General features: G+C 38.3%; 1 protein-coding gene across 1 annotated transcript in view; it reads right to left on the bottom strand.

The window, feature by feature from the left end:
* The window catches only part of eif2b5 (eukaryotic translation initiation factor 2B, subunit 5 epsilon), a 45,040-nt gene that overhangs the window by 13,858 nt on the left and 11,447 nt on the right, over positions 1-19,735 (bottom strand). Inside the window, exons 4-13 of the mRNA XM_061891259.1 lie at positions 15,562-15,739; positions 9,451-9,531; positions 9,281-9,358; positions 6,507-6,819; positions 4,346-4,491; positions 4,057-4,204; positions 3,892-3,993; positions 3,723-3,824; positions 388-478; positions 198-321 (exon numbers count right to left, since the gene is read on the bottom strand). Coding sequence (XP_061747243.1) covers positions 198-321; positions 388-478; positions 3,723-3,824; positions 3,892-3,993; positions 4,057-4,204; positions 4,346-4,491; positions 6,507-6,819; positions 9,281-9,358; positions 9,451-9,531; positions 15,562-15,739 — 1,363 coding nt within the window. The remainder of the gene's footprint in view (positions 1-197; positions 322-387; positions 479-3,722; positions 3,825-3,891; positions 3,994-4,056; positions 4,205-4,345; positions 4,492-6,506; positions 6,820-9,280; positions 9,359-9,450; positions 9,532-15,561; positions 15,740-19,735) is intronic.

The raw sequence follows: 19,735 nt of genomic DNA, 5'->3' as shown, positions 1-19,735 counted from the left end.
CTCACAGTTGAAGTGTACCTATGATGAAAATGACAGACCTCTGTCATCCTTTGAAGTGTACCTATGATGAAAATGACAGACCTCTGTCATCTTTTGAAGTGGGAGAACTTGCACAATCGCTGGCTGACTAAATACTTTTTTTGCCGCACTGTAAATGTTTCCCCTGTAACACAACAGGAGTCAAAGAGATGATTTACCGGCAGAAGCGTAGCGACGTATTGGGATGCGGAGAGCTGCGGGCCCTGCTGCTGGAACGGCGTTTCCAACAACACCCGGGTCAGTATCTGCATCACCTCCTTCAGGGTGATGTTGTAGGCGTACCTGCAGGAAGATGGCTCGTCACACTCCACAATTTTAAAAAAGTGCTAACTGAATGTTGGGACTTACTTGAGAGAGTTGATCTCCAGCACCAGGTTGTCGCAGCTGATGTTTTCTTCCAAGCCTCTTTGTAGCGTGCCCACAACCTCCTTCTGGAACACTACAGGTACAAGTTCATTGCACTCTTTAATTAGAGTATCTTTGGAATGTTTATTAATTCACTATTATTACAATTTCTGTAAAAATACTTTATTTAACACTAAAATTAAACAAAAAGCATACTGGAAAATTAAGTATTTCTCCAACTTTTCTCCAATGTACAAAAGTAATATTATTAATTATAACTTATAGTTTTGTGCCTACAGAATTGGCTAAAATGCATGCTGACTGTTAACATGCTCCCAAAGTCTTTAAGTAAATAACCATGACTACATAGTATACACATTTATCTGTACATAGTACACATATTGAAGTGTACACTGTACATAAATTACAGTGTGCTATGTATACATATAAAAGTGTACATAGTATACACATCGAAGTGTACTCTGTACACTTGAAGTACACACATTGAAGTCTACACAGTGCATAAATTAGTGTCCATAGTACACATTTGAAGTGTACATAGTACACATATTAAAGTGTACATACTACACATATTCAAGTGTACATTATACACATTTTTGTGTAAATAGTACACATTACAGTGTACATAGCACAGATGAAGTGTAGCACACATATGCATGCATAAAGTGAACATAGTACAACTATGGAAGTGTACATAGTATACAAATTGAAGTGTACACTGTACATAAATTACAGTGTGCATAATACACATTTGAAGTGTACATAGTATACGTATTGAAGTGTACTCTGTACACATACTAAAGGGTACATAGCTCATATATTAAAGTGTACATCATAGACATATTACAGTGTAAATGGTACACATTTGAGAGTACATAGTACACATCTTGAAGTGTAGCACACATATGCATGCATAAAGTGAACATAGTACAACTATTGAAGTGTACATAGTATACAAATTGAAGTATACATATTGAAGTGTACACTGTACATAAATTACAGTGTGCATAGTACACATTTGAAGTGAACATAGTATACATATTGAAGTGTACTCTGTACACATACTAAAGGGTACATAGTTCATATATTAAAGTGTACATCATAGACATATTACAGTGTAAATGGTACACATAATTGAGTGTACATAGTACACATGTTGAAGTGTAGCACACACATGCATGCATAAAGTGAACATAGTACAACTATTGAATTGTACATAGTATACACATTGAAGTATACACATTGAAGTGTACACTGTACATAAATTACAATGTGCATAATACACATTTGAAGTGTACATAATACACATTTGAATTGTACATAGTATACATAATGAAGTGTACTCTGTACACATAATAAAGTGTACATAGTACATATATTAAAGTGTACATCATAGACATATTACAGTGTAAATGGTACACATTTGAGTGTACATAGTACATATGTAGAAGTGTAGCACACATATGTATGCATAAAGTGAACATAGTACAACTATTGAAGTGTACATAGTATACAAATTGAAGTATACATATTGAAGTGTACACTGTACATAAAGTAGTGTGCATAATACAAATTTGAAGTGAACATAGTATACATATTGAAGTGTACTCTGTATATAAATTACAGTGTGTATAATACAAATTTGAAGTGTACATAGTATACATATTGAAGTGTACACTGTAAATAAATTACAGTGTGCATAATACACATTTGAATTGTACATAGTATACATATTGAAGTGTACACTGTACATAAATTACAGTGTGCATAATACACATTTGAATTGTACAAAGTATACATACTAAAGTGTACATAGTACATATATTAAAGTGTACATCACAGACATATTACAGTGTAAATGGTACACATTTGAGTGTACATAGTACACATGAAGTGTAGCACACATATGCATGCATAAAGTGAACATAGTACAACTATTGAAGTGTACATAATATACAAACTGAAGTATACATATTGAAGTGTACACTGTACATAAATTACAGTGTGCATAATACACATTTAAAGTGTACATAGTATACATATTTAAGTGTACTCTGTACACATATTGACGTGTACATAGTACACATACTAAAGTGTACATCATAGACATATTACAGTGTAAATGGTACACATTTGAGTGTACATAGTACACAAGTTGAAGTGTAGCACACATGCATGCATAAAGTGAACATAGTACAACTATTGAAGTGTACATAGTACACAAATTGAAGTGTACACTGTACATACATTACAGTGTGCATAATACACATTTTAAGTGTACATAGTATACATACTGAAGTGTACTCTGTACACATACTAAAGTGTACATAGTACATATATTACAGTGTAAATGGTACACATTTGAGTGTACATAGTACACATGAAGTGTAGCACACATATGCATGCATAAAGTGAACATAGTACAACTATTGAAGTGTACATAGTATACAAATTGAAGTGTACACAGTACATAAATTACAGTGTGCATAGTACACATTTAAAGTGTACATAGTATACATAGCATTCATATTGAAGTGTACTCTGTACACATATTGACATGTACATAGTACACATACTAAAGTGTACATAGTACATATATTAAAGTGTACATAATAGACATATTACAGTGTAAGTGGTACACATTTGAGTGTACATAGTACACATGTTGAAGTGTAGCACACATGCATGCATAAAGTGAACATAGTACAACTATTGAAGTGTACATAGTATACAAATTGAAGTGTACACAGTACATAAATTACAGTGTGCATAGTACACATTTAAAGTGTACATAGTATACATAGCATTCATATTGAAGTGTACTCTGTACACATATTGACATGTACATAGTACACATACTAAAGTGTACATAGTACATATATTAAAGTGTACATAATAGACATATTACAGTGTAAGTGGTACACATTTGAGTGTACATAGTACACATGTAGAAGTGTAGCTCACATGCATGCATAAAGTGAACCTGGTACAACTATTGAAGTGTACATAGTATACAAAATGAAGTATACATATTGAAGTGTACACTGTACACAAATTACAGTCTGCATAATACACATTTGAATTGTACATAGTATACATATTAAAGTGTACTCCGTACACATTCTAAAGTGTACATAGTACATCTATATATTACAAATTGAAGTATAGAAATTGAAGTGTACATAGTACAGACATTACAGTGTGCATATTATACATATTTAAACTGTACATAGCCTACATATTGAAGTGTACTCCATACACATATTGTAGTGTGCACATATTGAAGTGCACTGAGGGACTTTGCTCTGGAGCCTCACCGTTGACATCGTCCATCTCAGGTGAGGGAATGACAGGATCATCAGGACCGTCGGGCTCGCTGTCCTCGCTCTCGCTCTCGAGCTCAGGGTTCAAGGTCAAACCTGGGAGCGTGGGAGCGCGTGAGCGACCGCTGCATTGTGGGTAATAAGTGCTCAGCACATCACCTACCCCACAGACAATGTGACAGCTCTTCGTCGTCGGTGTCACTCGGGCTGCCGACTCTCCAGACGTAGCCTCGTCCCTCCGCTCCCACCTCCGCCGGGTTGAAAACTGCGGAGGAGCAGCGACCACGGCTCAAACATGGCAAACGCCTCCGGGCTTACCGAGCCGCACCTTTCTGTTTGGCGCTGTCCTCGCTCTGTCCCACCGCGGCCACGTCGCCGAGGAATTCGTCGTCGTCTTCCTCCTCCTCTTCCTCGGCCGGATGGTGCATGGACACCACGGTGCCCTCGGGCAAAGAGATGTGAGGTCCGATCACCACCTGGCAAGGAAGAGAGCGTGGCTTCAAAAAAGGAAGTCTGCTGTGGTTGCCATGGTGACCACCTTTAATAATATCCAACATTTTAGTGTTTCCACATAAAACAATGTCAAATAGAGGCTTTTCAGGGAGTTTGTTGCTCACATTGTACGCCAGCACGCACTGTTTATTGAGCTTGACGCCTTCTTTGACCTCGGCCTTGTCGCAGACCACGGAATGACTGATCAGCACGTTGCTGGCCACCTGGACATTGTTCCAGATGTAGGCGTGGTCCAAGGTGACGTTGTCACCTGTTGCAGGGAAAAACACTTGCAATTATCGATCCATCAAAGTATAGTATCAGGGTACTAATGAATCAAAAACGGTACTATACCCTGTTTGAAAAGTACTGGTTTTCCATATTTATTTTTTATTTTTTACAGGCATGATACGTCGTGACTTTGTTGGTTTTACGAGCAGAGGAGCATAAATTACAAAAGTGTACATAGTATACATATAAAAGTGTACATAGCATAGATATTGAAGTGTACTCTGTACACATATTGAAGTGTACATAGTACACATGTACACATGTTAAAGTGTGCATAGTACACATGTTAAAGTGTACATACTACACTTGTTAAAGTGTACATAGTACACATGTTAAAGTGCACATGGTACACATGTTAAAGTGTACATCATACACATGTTACAGTGTAAATAGTACAGTGTACAAAGTAGACATGTTGAAGTGTACATAGCATACATATTGAAGTGTACTCTGTACACATGTTAAAGTGTACATACTACACTTGTTAAAGTGTACTGTGTACACATGTTAAAGTGTACATAGTGCACATGTTAAAGTGCACATAGTACACATGTTAAAGTGTACATCATACACATGTTACAGTGTAAATAGTACACAGTGTACAAAGTAGACATGTTGAAGTGTACATAGCATACATATTGAAGTGTTGAAGTGTACTCTGTACACATGTTAAAGTGTGCATAGTACACATGTTAAAGTGTACATACTACACTTGTTAACGTGTACATAGTACACATGTTAAAGTGTACATAGTACACATGTTAAAGTGTACATAGTACACATGTTGAAGTGTACATCGTATACACATTGAAGTAAACAAATTAAAGTGTACAGAGTACACAAATTGAAGTGTACACAGTACATACATTTCAGTGCATAGTACACATTAGAAGTGTGTACATAGCATACATATTGAAGTGTACTCTGTACACATATTGAAGTGTACATAGTACACATGTTAAAGTGTACATAGTACACATGTTAAAGTGTACGCAGTACAGATGTTAAAGTGTACATAGTACAGATGTTAAAGTGTACGTAGTACACATGTTAAAGTGTACATCATACACATATTGCAGTGTAAATAGTGCACATTAGAGTGTACATAGTACACCTATTGCAGTGTACATAGTATACAAATTGAAGTAAAAAAATTGAAGTATACATAGCACATATATTGAAGTGTACACAGTACATAAATTACACTGTGCACAGTACACATTTGAAGTGCACATAGCATACATATTGAAGTGTACCCTGTACACATATTGAAGTGTACATAGTACACGTTAAAGGTACGTAGTACACATGTTAAAGTGTACATCGTACACATATATTGTGTAGTACACATTGGTGTACATAGTACACACATTGAAGTGTACATAGTATACAAATTGAAGTGTACATAGTACATATATTGAAGTGTACACAGTACATAAATTACTGTGTGCATAGTACACATATTAAAGTGTACATCATAAACATATTGCAGTGTAAATAGTACACAGAGTGTACATAGTACACAAAGTGTACATGCACACACAAAGATTGTACGGTATACCGGTACTCGTATAGTATCAGGGTACTAATGAATCAAAAACGGTACTATACCCTGTTTGAAAAGTACTGGTCTGCCATTTTTTTTTTTTTTTTTAACAGGCATGATACATCGTGACATTGCTGGTTTTACGAGCAGAGGAGCATGTTTGGCAGCGCACAATCACAGAGTACCGCGTATATGTACATATTCTTTCCATTTTTTGTTTGTTTTTTTTTACATGTTACGGGTTATATATCTTTTATTACTGAATGTATCAAATGTGATGAATATATGAAGGACCACAACGGAAACAAGCCTTTTGGCTTTTTGTGCCATCCATTTGCCTTTTTAAAGCATTACATGGATTCAATGCTTTAAGGGTTTTATAAATAAAGTTGGTATGGTCTGAGCAAGTTACGTGATCCAACCATCGACGAGTCGCCGGTGCAACTTACCTATCGTGCAGTGGTTGCCGATGACGCTGTTGGAGATGAAGCAGTTGGCGCCGACGCTGGTGTCGCAACCGATCAGCACGTTCTCCTCCATCTGGCTGCCGTGGCCCAGGCTGACCCCGGTGCCCCGGTAGACGTTGTGGCGGGAGTATGTGCAGCTCCATCCTTTCTGGTCGGGGAAATTGGACTCGGGGGTGAGGGGGTAGACCCAGCGCCTCACCAGGTCCGACGAGACAGAGTCGTACATGAGCAGGTTGGACACTCGGGCCCCGTAACCGTCTTTGGTGACATGCATGTGTATCTGATTGCCCAGGATCTGTTGGTGGATTCAAACAAACAAAAAAAAGGGGGCTTGAAATGTGTTGCATTATCGGATGTGATATTGGGGAAGAGTGCATGGGATTCATAAAGCAGTACAAAATGTCTATTGTGGTATGAGCTTCATATCTAAACCAGGAACATTTGTACGGTGCAACCTCCATTTACGAACTTTTCGGCTTACCACCTTCTGGATCGCACTAAAAGCCTTTGTGTGCGAAACATCTGCAGAAATTAAACTCTGTGAACCTTTTGAGGTTAAAAATCTACATAAAAGATGCAGAGTTACATGTTAACTGAACTAGCCACACAACTTATATTACTATATATTAGGGCTGTAACAGTACCTGCTTAGGCTGCTGCCCCCGCGACCCGACCTCGGATAAGCGGGAGAAGATGGATGGATGGATGGACGGTACACAAACATTTCGGAGGTCACGGTTCGGTACAGTAAGAAAACAACAAACTACCGTATTTCCTTGAATTGCCGCCGGGGCGCTAATTAATTTAAAACCTCTACTCACTCCGGCGTTTACCAAAGGCATGCGGTAAAGGCAAGCATGCGCTTATTATTCCAAAACCTATTCTCACTCCGGCACTTACCAAAGGCATGCGGTAAATTTAGGCCTGCGCTTAAAAATTTGATTCGGTACATTTTCGGTACAGTAAGAAAACAACAAATTACCGTATTTCCTTGAATTGCCGCCGGGGCGATAATTAATTTAAAACCTCTTCTCACTCCGGCACTTACCAAAGGCATGCGGTAAATTTAGGCCTGCGCTTAAAAATTTGATTCGGTACATTTTCGGTACAGTAAGAAAACAACAAATTACCGTATTTCCTTGAATTGCCGCCGGGGCGCTATTTAATTCAAAACTTCTTCTCACTCCGGCGTTTACCAAAGGCATGCGGTAAAGGCTAGCATGCGCTAATTATTTTAAAACCTCTTCTCACTCCGGCACTTACCAAAGGCATGCGGTAAATTTAGGCCTGCGCTTAAAAATTTGATTCGGTACATTTTCGGTACAGTAAGAAAACAACAAACTGCCGTATTTCCTTGAATTGCCGCCGGGGCCCGTAATTAATTTAAAACCTCTTTTCACTCCGGCGTTTACCAAAGGCATGCGGTAAATTTAGGCCTGCGCTTAAAAATTTGATTCGGTACAGTGAAAAAACAACAAACTACCGTATGTCCTTGAACTGCCGCCGGGGCGATAATTAATTTAAAACCTCTTCTCACTCCGGCACTTACCAAAGGCATGCGGTAAATTTAGGCCTGCGCTTAAAAATTTGAGTGTGATGTAAGGATGCCATCATGAAAAGCACATTTAATAAAAAAAAACGTTTTTATGGTCTTACCTTTACTTATAAATGAAGTCAATGCGCAGCTCCTTCTGATCAAAACGCGTCGCTAACTTGTTTATAGAAGTCTTCCTTATCTTTCTTCAGTTTTAAAAGTCTCTCTGTCTCGATGGAGATCTTCCTTTATTACCTCCTGCTTCGATTTAAAGTCCAATTTAGAAAACTGTTTTATTTTAGATATGTAATCCCCCATGTTAAAAGTGCAAGCGAGAGGAAAAAATAAACGATCGCTGCTTGTTGTCACTTCTTCTGCAGCCGAGTAGTCGCAAGAAGGATTACTAGCGCCCTCTACCACCCGGAGGCGGGAGTCATTTAATGACTCATATTTGACACACGCAGCTACGGTATATAAATAAAACATAGCTGCTTACTGTTCTTTTTAGCAAATTCAATAGCTTGGACCTTAAATCCTACCGAATAGCTCTTAATCTTCTTCCCTTTATGCGATTTCAAATGATTGAAATCAGCCTCCTCCATTTTGAAAATGATGACAGGTGAAGTGTCACTCGTGACGTGACGAGTTTGACCCGGTGGAAATTCCAGGCATATGCTAATTATTTTGCAAAACGAGTTTGATTCTAGACATGCGCTAATAAAAATAATATTTTGCGTAACGAGTTTGACCCCGCAGTAATTCTAGGCAGGTGCATACTATATACCCGGCGGCAATTCATAGAAATACGGTAACTTACAAAAGGCAATCTTTTTGGATTGTTTCAGTTTCACAAATTCACCAAAATGTCACCGTGAAGTTATTCAGTCAATTTAGCTGATTGGACGGATAACTTTCACAACAAGTGGATCCATGACGATGACTTCTGTTTTGTTTGATCAGCCGTTTTACTGCCGTGTTCCAGGCACGGTTTGGAAACAATTAAGGTATGTACATATACATTTACAAAATATTTGTGTAAATAAATAATTTCGCGACTTATAGCATTTTTTTTGCCTTCTATAATTTAGTGGGTGTGGCTTATTTACCGAAAATAGGGTAATAATGGCTTGAGAAGAGGGAAGAAATGTGCAACCTGACCACAAGATGGCACTAAACCCCATGCACTGGTCCTTAGGGCAAAACATCAATTGCACTTTATTACCTCTTCGTTCACCAAAATCCCCCTGACAAAGTCGTTCCTCGTCTGGTAATCAAAATTGTCCGTGAAGAGCTCGGCCACCTGAAACATGAGAGCAAAACTGAGTTCTTGTTTTTTTTTGTTTTATTTTAATAGCACGTCAAACAGTTCCTGTCTCTGGAACTGGAACGCACCTGTGGTGAGCAGATGCTGATGTGGCAGTCGAGGAGGTCATGTCGGATTTCGAACTCGTCGCTTCCGTTATGGAAAATGTTCTGGAGAAGAAGCAGGGATTTAGCGAGGTGACATTCTGAAAGTGTAGTGAAGTGAATTAGTGAATTATATTTATATAGCGCTTTTCTCTAGTGACTCAAAGCGCTTTACGTAGTGAAACCCAATAACTAAGTTACATTTAAACCAGTGTGGGTGGCAATGGGAGCAGGTGGGTAAAGTGTCTTGCCCAAGGACACAACGGCAGTGACTAGGATGGCGGAAACGGGAATCGAACCTGTAACCCTCAAGTTGCTGGCACGGCCGCTCTACCAACCGAGCTATGCCGCCCCAGTAGTGTAGGTCACACCTGGGCAAATTGTCAATTGTCAATATTCAGTGTTTTATCGTTCATAGTTAATATTGTAAATCCCACATTGTTTATTGGGTGTCTCATTCAGTAAAAAAAAAAATAATAATAATTAAATTCCATTCCTTTTTTTAAGGCGGTCTGTCATAACGTTTTTAGCCATTTCGACATTATTATGAGGTTTTGTATTTGTCCCTCAGACACATTTTTTCTCTAAATTTGGCCCCCCGGGTCAAAATAATTGCCCAGGCCCGGTGTAGGTGAAGATGTGTACTGTGTCGCACGCACAGGAAATAAAATATAAACATTCCAGCATAGCATTTTACAACGAGTGCTTCCCTCTGTTGCTCGATATCTGGAGATGTACGTTGTAATATGTGTATGTGCTTTGCTATGGAGGTTTTTTTTCCCACTCCAGACTGGGCCCCATTCGGAGCCCAATCTAGATTGTATTTTTTAGATCCACTATGGACTTTACTCTCACACTATTATGTCAGATCCACTGTGGACTGGACTCTCACTATTATGTTAGATCCACTATGGACTGGACTCTCACTATTATGTTGGATCCACTATGGACTGGACTCCCACTATTATGTTGGATCCACTATGGACTGGACTCTGACTATTATGTTAGATCCACTATGGACTGGACTCTCACTATTATGTTAGATCCACTATGGACTGGACTCTCACTATTATGTTAGATCCACTATGGACTGGACTCTCACTATTATGTTAGATCCACTATGGACTGGACTCTCACTATTATGTTGGATCCACTATGGACTGGACTCTCACACTATTATGTCAGATCCACTGTGGACTGGACTCTCACACTATTATGATAGATCCACTATGGACTGGACTTTCACACTATTATGTCAGATCCACTATGGACTGGACTCTCACACTATTATGATAGATCCACTATGGACTGGACTTTCACACTATTATGTTAGATCCACTATGGACTGGACTCTCACTATTATGTTAGATCCACTATGGACTGGACTCTCACACTATTATGTTAGATCCACTATGGACTGGACTCTCACACTATAATGTCAGATCCACTATGGACTGGACTCTCACCATTATGTTTGATCCACTATGGACTGGAATCTCACTATTATGTTAGATCCACTATGGACTGGACTCTCACACTGTTATGTTAGATCCACTATGGACTGGACTCTCACTATTATACTAGATCCACTATGGACTGGACTCTCACTATTATGTTGGATCCACTATGGACTGGACTCCCACTATAATGTTAGATCCACTATGGACTGGACTCTCACACTATTATGTTAGATCCACTATGGACTGGACTCTCACTATTATGTTAGATCCACTATGGACTGGACTCTCACTATTATGTTAGATCCACTATGGACTGGACTCTCACTATTATGTTAGATCCACTATGGACTGGACTCTCACTATTATGTTAGATCCACTATGGACTGGACTCTCACACTATTATGTCAGATCCACTATGGACTGGACTCTCACTATTATGTTAGATCCACTATGGACTGGACTCTCACTATCATGTTAGGTCCACTATGGACTGGACTCTCACTATCATTTTAGATCCACTATGGACTGGACCCTCACATTATTATGTTATATCCACTACGGACTGGACTCTCACTATTATGTTAGATCCACTATGGACTGGACTCTCACAATATTACGCTTGATCCACTGTGGACTGGACTCTCACTATTATGTTAGATCCACTATGGACTGGACTCTCACTACTATGTCAGATCCACTATGGACTGGACTCTCACACTATTATGTTAGATCCACTATGGACTGGACTCTCACTATTATGTTAGAGCCACTATGGACTGGACTCTCACTATTATGTTAGAGCCACTATGGACTGGACTCTCGCAATATTCTGCTAGATCTGCTATGGACTAGACTCTTACTATCATGTTAGATCCACTATGGACTGGACTCTCACAATATTCTGCTAGATCCACTATGGACTAGACTCTTACTATCATGTTAGATCCACTATGGACTAGACTCTTACTATCATGTTAGATCCACTATGGACTGGACTCTCACTATTATGTTAGATCCACTATGGACCCGACTCTTACTATTATGTTAGATCCACTATGGACTGGACTCTCACTATTATGTTAGATCCACTATGGACTGGACTCTCACTATTATGTTGGATCCACTATGGACTGGACTCTCACACTGTTATGTTGGATCCACTATGGACTGGACTCTCACACTGTTATGTTAGATCCACTATGGACTGGACTTTTACTATTATGTTAGATCCACTATGGACTGGACTCTCACTATTATGTTAGATCCACTATGGACTGGACTCTCACTATTATGTTAGATCCACTATGGACTGGACTCTCACACTGTTATGTTAGATCCATTATGGACTGGACTCTCACACTATTATGTTAGATCCACTTTGGACTGGACTCACACTATTATGTTAGATCCACTATGGACTGGACTCTCACACTATTATGTTAGATCCACTATGGAGTGGACTTTCACTATTATGTTAGATTCACTACGGACTGGACTCTCACTATTATGTTAGGTCCACTATGGACTGGACTCTCACACTATTATGTTAGATCCACTATGGACTGGACTCTCACTATTATGTTAGGTCCACTATGGACTGGACTCTCACACTATTATGTTAGATCCACTATGGACTGGACTCTCACACTATTATGTTAGATCCACTATGGACTGGACTCACACTATTATGTTAGATCCACTATGGACTGGACTCTCACTATTATGTTAGATCCACTATGGACTGGACTCTCACTATTATGTTAGATCCACTATGGACTGGACTCTCACTATTATGTTAGATCCACTATGGACTGGACTCTCACACTATTATGTTAGATCCACTATGGACTGGACTCTCACACTATTATGTTAGATCCACTATAAACTGGACTCTCACTATTATGTTAGATCCACTATGGACTGGACTCACACTATTATGTTAGATCCACTATGGACTGGACTCTCACTATTATGTTAGATCCACTATGGACTAGACTCTCACTATTATGTTAGATCCACTATGGACTGGACTTTCACTATTATGTTAGATCCACTACGGACTGGACTCTCACACTATTATGTTAGATCCACTATGGACTGGACTCTCACTATTATGTTAGATCCACTATGGACTGGACTCTCACACTATTATGTTAGATCCACTATGGACTGGACTCTCACACTATTATGTTAGATCCACTATGGACTGGACTCACACTGATATGTTAGATCCACTATAGACTGGACTCTCACTATTATGTTAGATCCACTATGGACTGGACTCTCACACTATTATGTTAGATCCACTATGGACTGGACTCTCACACTATTATGTTAGATCCACTATGGACTGGACTCTCACTTTTATGTTAGATCCACTATGGACTGGACTCTCACTATTATGTTAGATCCACTATGGACTGGACTCTCACACTATTATGTTAGATCCACTATGGACTGGACTCTCACTATTATGTTAGATCCACTATGGACTGGACTCTCACACTATTATGTTAGATCCACTATGGACTGGATTATCGAAAAAATGTCAATATTCAATAAAAAATTACTTTATTTGAAAAACATGTCTAAATATTTATTCTAGGCTATTTATGCAATATAAAAAAAAAAGGTAAAAAACTGCATTCATTATTCAGTATTCGGGCAAGCGTTTAAATTTTATTCGGCTTCGGCCACAAATTTTCATTTCGGTGCATCCCTAGTAAGAAGTATTATATTTATTATTGGTTAACTTTTAGAATAACAATGTTGTTAAAAAGAATAAGAGACTTATTATACTCTAAAAATGCTGGTCATACTTAAAAATGCACGGATGTAGTTGTATTCAGTGTTGAAAAATGTTATATGGCTCTCACGGAAATACATTTTGAAATATTTGGCTTTCATGGCTCTCTCAGCCAAAAAGGTTCCCGACCCCAGTTCTAATGCATGGGTCTCAAACTCTGGCCCGCCGTGTAATTAGGGTCCTTGGCCCATGGCAAAGGACTCCTGTGGAGTCCTTTGCCATGGGCCAAGGACCCTATTGAAACTGCTGTGTTTTATTATTATTCCGCACCTACGCGCTGTAATTTGACCCCTTTAACGTGCTTCAAAACTCACCAAATTTGACACACACGTCGGTATAGCAAACCTTCCCAACATATTAAGCAACCAATCCCCCAAAATGAAAATTGCGCTCTAGCGCCCCCTAGGAAAAAATTATAGACAAAACTGCATGTAACTTCTGTTAGGAATGTCATAGCGACATGAAACAAAAACTCCTATGTAGGTCTGACTTAGACCCAATTTTCATACACTCACTTCTTTCAGCAAAAATCTACAGGAAGTTGGCAAAAACCCCTTCAAAATAAAATTTGCGCAAAAAATGCAATTTTTGCCTCTTTGCGCTGTAATTTGATCCCTTTAAAATGCTTCAAAAGTCACCAAACTTGGCGCACACATAAGGACTGGCGAATATTGCGATCTAATGAAAAAAACCAAATCCCAAAACTCAAAATTGCGCTCTAGCGCTATTTTTGAATAAAACACTGAAAAAACTGCTCCTAGGAAGAAAACAGAGATAAAACTGCTTCTAACTTCCGGTAAGAATGTCGGAGAGACATGAAACAGAAACCCTTTATGTAGGTCTCGCTTAGACCTACATTTCATAGATTGACAACCCCCAACAAAAATCAACAGGAAGTTTGCAATCCCCCCTTCAAAACAAAAGTTTTGTAAAAACCGGTCCCCTTTCTTCAAACATTATCTCCTCTGAGTGCGTTTGCTGTTTTGGCTTCAAACTCGCACAGGAGAGAGATTGAACCCTTCTGATTAAAAGTGTAGAACAGGGTTTTGATAAGTTCTCAGGTTTTGATTTTACGCGCCTTCAAAGAACCCCTGCGCAAAGTCTCCTAAAAAATGTCATTTTTGCCTCTTTGAGCTGTTATTTGACCCCCTTAAAATGCTTCTAAACTCACCAAACTTGACACACACATCAGGTTTGGCAAAAAATGCGATCTGATGAAAAAACCTAACCTCAAAACTCAAAATTGCGCTCTACCGCCCCCCTAGGAATACAACACGGACAAACTGCTCCTAGGAATAAAACACAGACAAAACTGCTTGTAACTTCCGGTAGGAATGTCAGAGAGACACGAAACAAAAAACCCTATGTAGGTCTCACTTAGACCTACATTTTAATAATTACCATACTTTAGCAAAAATCAAAAGGAAGTTTGATATTTTCACTTCAATACAACAACTGCATTACTTTCACAATGCATTAGATTCTCAAAATAGTGGCTCCAAGGCGTCTTCTAACGCTTATCCGGCCGTGGGTCACGGGGGCAGCAGCCAAAGGCGGACCCGACCAACGCTGCATGCAGCTTTAATTTTTAATTATTATTATTGTTTATTTGAAACTCTATTTTGCATGTCACTATAAAATTATATAAGCCTTGCTTGTTCAATATTCAATGCAAAACTTGTTTGGGTCCCTATCAAAAGGTTCATTTGTTCAACCTTGGCCCGCGGCTTTGTTTAGTTTAAAATTTTGACTTTGACACCCCTGCTCTAATGTTTTGATACGGAGTATAGATCGTGTTTTCTAGTGGTCATGGTGTAAGTCGTCACTTGCCATTGGGAAATGTAGCTTCTTCAATCCGTGTGTTTTGTGGCAGTGCAGAACTCGCTGACTCCGGCTGTCCATGGCGACGATCAGGTCGTCTTCCTCGCAGCGAGACTTGTGACCCGGCGACGACTCTTTGAAGAGCATCGTCATCACCGAAATGTTCTTGTCCATCTTTCGCCGTTGCCTGAAGGAGAAAGGAAAAAAACAACGAGATTTTGTGACCATAAAAAACATTGACGTAATCATAGAAGTTGGGCGATTTATCGATATAGTCGATACATAGCGGGTTGGTCTCTGTGCGATATAGAAAATGACTATTTTGTGATATTGGAGTAAACGTTCTCACGCAGTTGGGCTCTTCTCACTCTTTCCTGTCTCTCCTTCTCACAGACAGTAAGCGCACCTTCTTACATACTCAGTTCAGTTTATTTTCAGTCGAACAAAAACAAAAACAAAAACTGAACTCTGGCGGCTGTGTTGGAGCCACTATGGATTGAACTTTCACAGTATCATGTTAGACCCGCTCGACATCCATTGCTTTCGGTCCCCTAGAGGGGGGGGGTTGCCCACAACTGAGGTCCTCTCCAAGGTTTCTCATAGTCAGCATTGTCACTGGCGTCCCACTGGATGTGAGTTCTCCCTGCCCACTGGGTGTGACTTTTCCTTGCCCTTTTGTGGGTTCTTCCGAGGATGTCGTAGTCGTAATGATTTCTGCAGTCCTTTGAGACATTTGTGATTTGGGGCTATATAAATAAACATTGATTGATTGATTGATTGATATTCAAACATGGATCACGATTCAAAAATGAATAACATGACTGAAACAGGCAGAAGCAAAAAAGCTTATATGCTCAACATAACATTTCAATTAAGTTACCTTTTCTAATAATTTTGTAATACAAAAAGAAATATAGTCATTCAACATTTACATTTAAGTTGCCCTTTAACAAATATTTATTTATTATTTATATAGGTGTGTGTGTGTGTGTGTGTGTGTGTGTGTGTGTGTGTGTGTGTGTGTGTGTGTGTGTGTGTGTGTGTGTGTGTGTGTGTGTGTGTGTGATGGATATGTGTGTATTTTGGGTATATGCATGTGTGTATGCATGTGATTGTGTGTATATTTATATATATATATATATATATATATATATATATATATATATGTATATATATATAAATTGCATATATGTGTGTGTATATATGTGTGTGTGTGTGTGTGTGTGTGTGTGTGTGTGATGGATATGTGTGTATTTTGGGTATATGCATGTGATTGTGTGTGTATATGTATATATATATATATATAAACGATAAATGGGTTGTACTTGTATAGCGCTTTTCTACCTTCAAGGTACTCAAAGCGCTTTGACACTACTTCCACATTTACCCATTCACACACACATTCACACACTGATGGAGGGAGCTGCCATGCAAGGCGCCAACCAACACCCATCAGGAGCAAGGGTGAAGTGTCTTGCTCAGGACACAACGGACGTGACGAGGCTGGTACTAGGTGGGATTTGAACCAGGGACCCTCGGGTTGCTGACGGCCACTCCCCCACTGCGCCACGCCGTCCCCATATATATATATATATATATGTATATGTAAATTGTATATATGTGTGTGTATATATGTGTGTGTACATATGTATATATGTAAGTGTGTGTGAATTTAAATGTATTATATATAGACAATATACAGCAGCAACCACTGAATTGAATTATATTATATATATTATTGTAAATTGTGAATTATATTTTATATAGCGCTTTTCTCTAGTGACTCAAAGCGCTTTACATAGTGAAACCCAATATCTAAGTTACATTTAAACCAGTGTGGGTGGCACTGGGAGCAGGTAGGTAAAGTGTCTTGCCCAAGGACACAACGGCAGTGACTAGGATGGCGGAAGCGGGAATTGAACCTGCAACCCTCAAGTTGCTGGCACGGCCACTCTACAAACCGAGCTATACAATATATATATATATATATATATATATATATATATATATATATATATATATATATATATATATATATATATATATATATATATATTGTATATGTATAGGGGTGGGACCTAATAAGTTTACTTCTTCCCACTCCCTTTTGAGCCAATCTTGACATCTACAGAAGATTACTCACATGTAATGTTTTCAATGTAGGTGTAAAAATAATGTATGTATATATATTTCTTTTGTATTTTATGTCATTCTCTTGTTTTGTTTACATGGCTCAAAATAAACCATTCATTCATTCAAATAATACAAAAATATGTACTTACACACATGCACTTTTTTGTAAATAGATAAACATACGTACCTTCTAAATACAACATTTAACCAAACAAACAAATTTCTAGTTCACATAACTTTTTAAAATACATCGTGACATGTTCTTTTTGAAATTAAATACTGAGTCACTCATTTTTATTTCTTTACCAACAGAATTCCACAAATTAACACCGAGAACAGATAAACATCTACGTTTAACAACTTAGATTCATCTCTTAGATTGTATTTGCGTTTCTGTTGAGAGAAGTATTTTTGAATTCCTTCTGGAAGAGTATTTAATTTTGGCTTTGAACATTATCTGCGTTATTTTATAATAAACAATATCTTGAAATTTCATAAGTTTTGATTTAACAAATCATGGATGGGTATGGTCATAATATCCTGCTTTGTTTATTAGCCGTGCAGCTTTTTTTTTTGCAGCAAAACAATATCGTTAATTATGGTTTTAAAAGTGGTTCCCCAGAGTTCTACACAGTATGTCATGTATGGAAGTATCAAAGTATAATAAATTGTTAACAAAGAATTATAATTAGGTAATTCTTTAGTTTTATACAAAATACCAAGTGTTTTTGATAATTTACATGTTGTCTCCATGATAATTTATAGTCAATTATAACTCCCAAAAACTTAGTATCAAAGACACGCTCAATTTTATCTCCATTTTTTTTTATATTTACTTCATTAGATACCTCAGTTTTGGTACCAAATATCATACATTTTGTTTCAGCAATATTAAGTGATATTTTATTCATATCAAACCAGTTTTTAAGCACTGTCATTTCTTGCTCTATTTTTTACCAAAAGTTCATTAAAAATTTTTCCAGAAAAAATGTTTGCTGATGTATCATAAGCAAACATAAAAAATGTTAAGAAACTTGATGCATCGCAAAAATCATTAATGAAAATTGTAAATAACTTAGGACCAATTATAGAACCCTGAGGAATTCCATACGTATACGCCCTCGCGGGGAAGAGAGTTAGCAGCATGGCTAACGTTAGCTGTGGTAACAGGAAAGAGAGAAGGTGCGAATCTGCTAACAAATGAAAGAAGAATTCATTCCCAAGAAAAACCGTCGTCTGGCAGTGGTTTGGCTTCAAGCGGGAAGATGTCGAACAGATAACCGTAATTTGTTGGGCAGGGCGCTGGATAGTATCGATACTTGGTGAGTATCGGTATCGTATCGATACTGGCGTGACGGTATCGATACTTCACCAAATTAAGCGAATCACTCCGATTTAAAAAAAAATTTGAGCGCCACTCCACCCTCCTACCTAGTGATGGGTCGTTCGCGAACGATTTGTTCGTTCGAACGAATCATTTGAGTGAACGAACTGAATCACTTAATTAAATGATTCGTTCTTTTCTCGGTGCATTGGAGTCCAGCCGCGACTTTGTCATTTGGAGGGATTACAAGACTCGATGATGTCTTAGTGTTTGTGACCAAGGGTCGCCTGAGCAAGTAACATGAATATGAACACAATCAACGGATCATTACAAGTGAACGGACAGCCCAGTCCTCTGTGACACTGAACGGGGGGGGGACCTGAGCCTGCAGTATCTATTGAAAATAAAGTTGTATTGGTGTTTAATTCATGAATATGATGTTAGACACGTCCTGTGTTGTATTATTATCATAATCAATTAGTAAAGGCAAAAGTACAAACTTGTTTTTCAAAAGTATCGATACTCCGAAGTATTGGATCGGTATCGATACCCAAATTTGCGATATTGCCCACCCCTAGTAAGTGTGGGGCAAAAGTGTTGCTACAAAAAGTAGCTGCACTGCTAATGTGTAACATTTAAGGCTGGGTGATATGGCCTTTTTTTTAATATCTCGATATTTTTAAGCCATATCGCGATACACGATATATATCTCGATATTTTGCCTTA

Source organism: Nerophis ophidion, linkage group LG28 (assembly GCF_033978795.1).
Source record: "Nerophis ophidion isolate RoL-2023_Sa linkage group LG28, RoL_Noph_v1.0, whole genome shotgun sequence".
In the NCBI taxonomy this organism is placed as follows: Eukaryota; Metazoa; Chordata; class Actinopteri; order Syngnathiformes; family Syngnathidae; genus Nerophis; species Nerophis ophidion.
The sequence above is the reverse complement of the archived record's forward strand: the minus strand, read 5'-3'. Positions and strand labels throughout refer to the sequence as shown.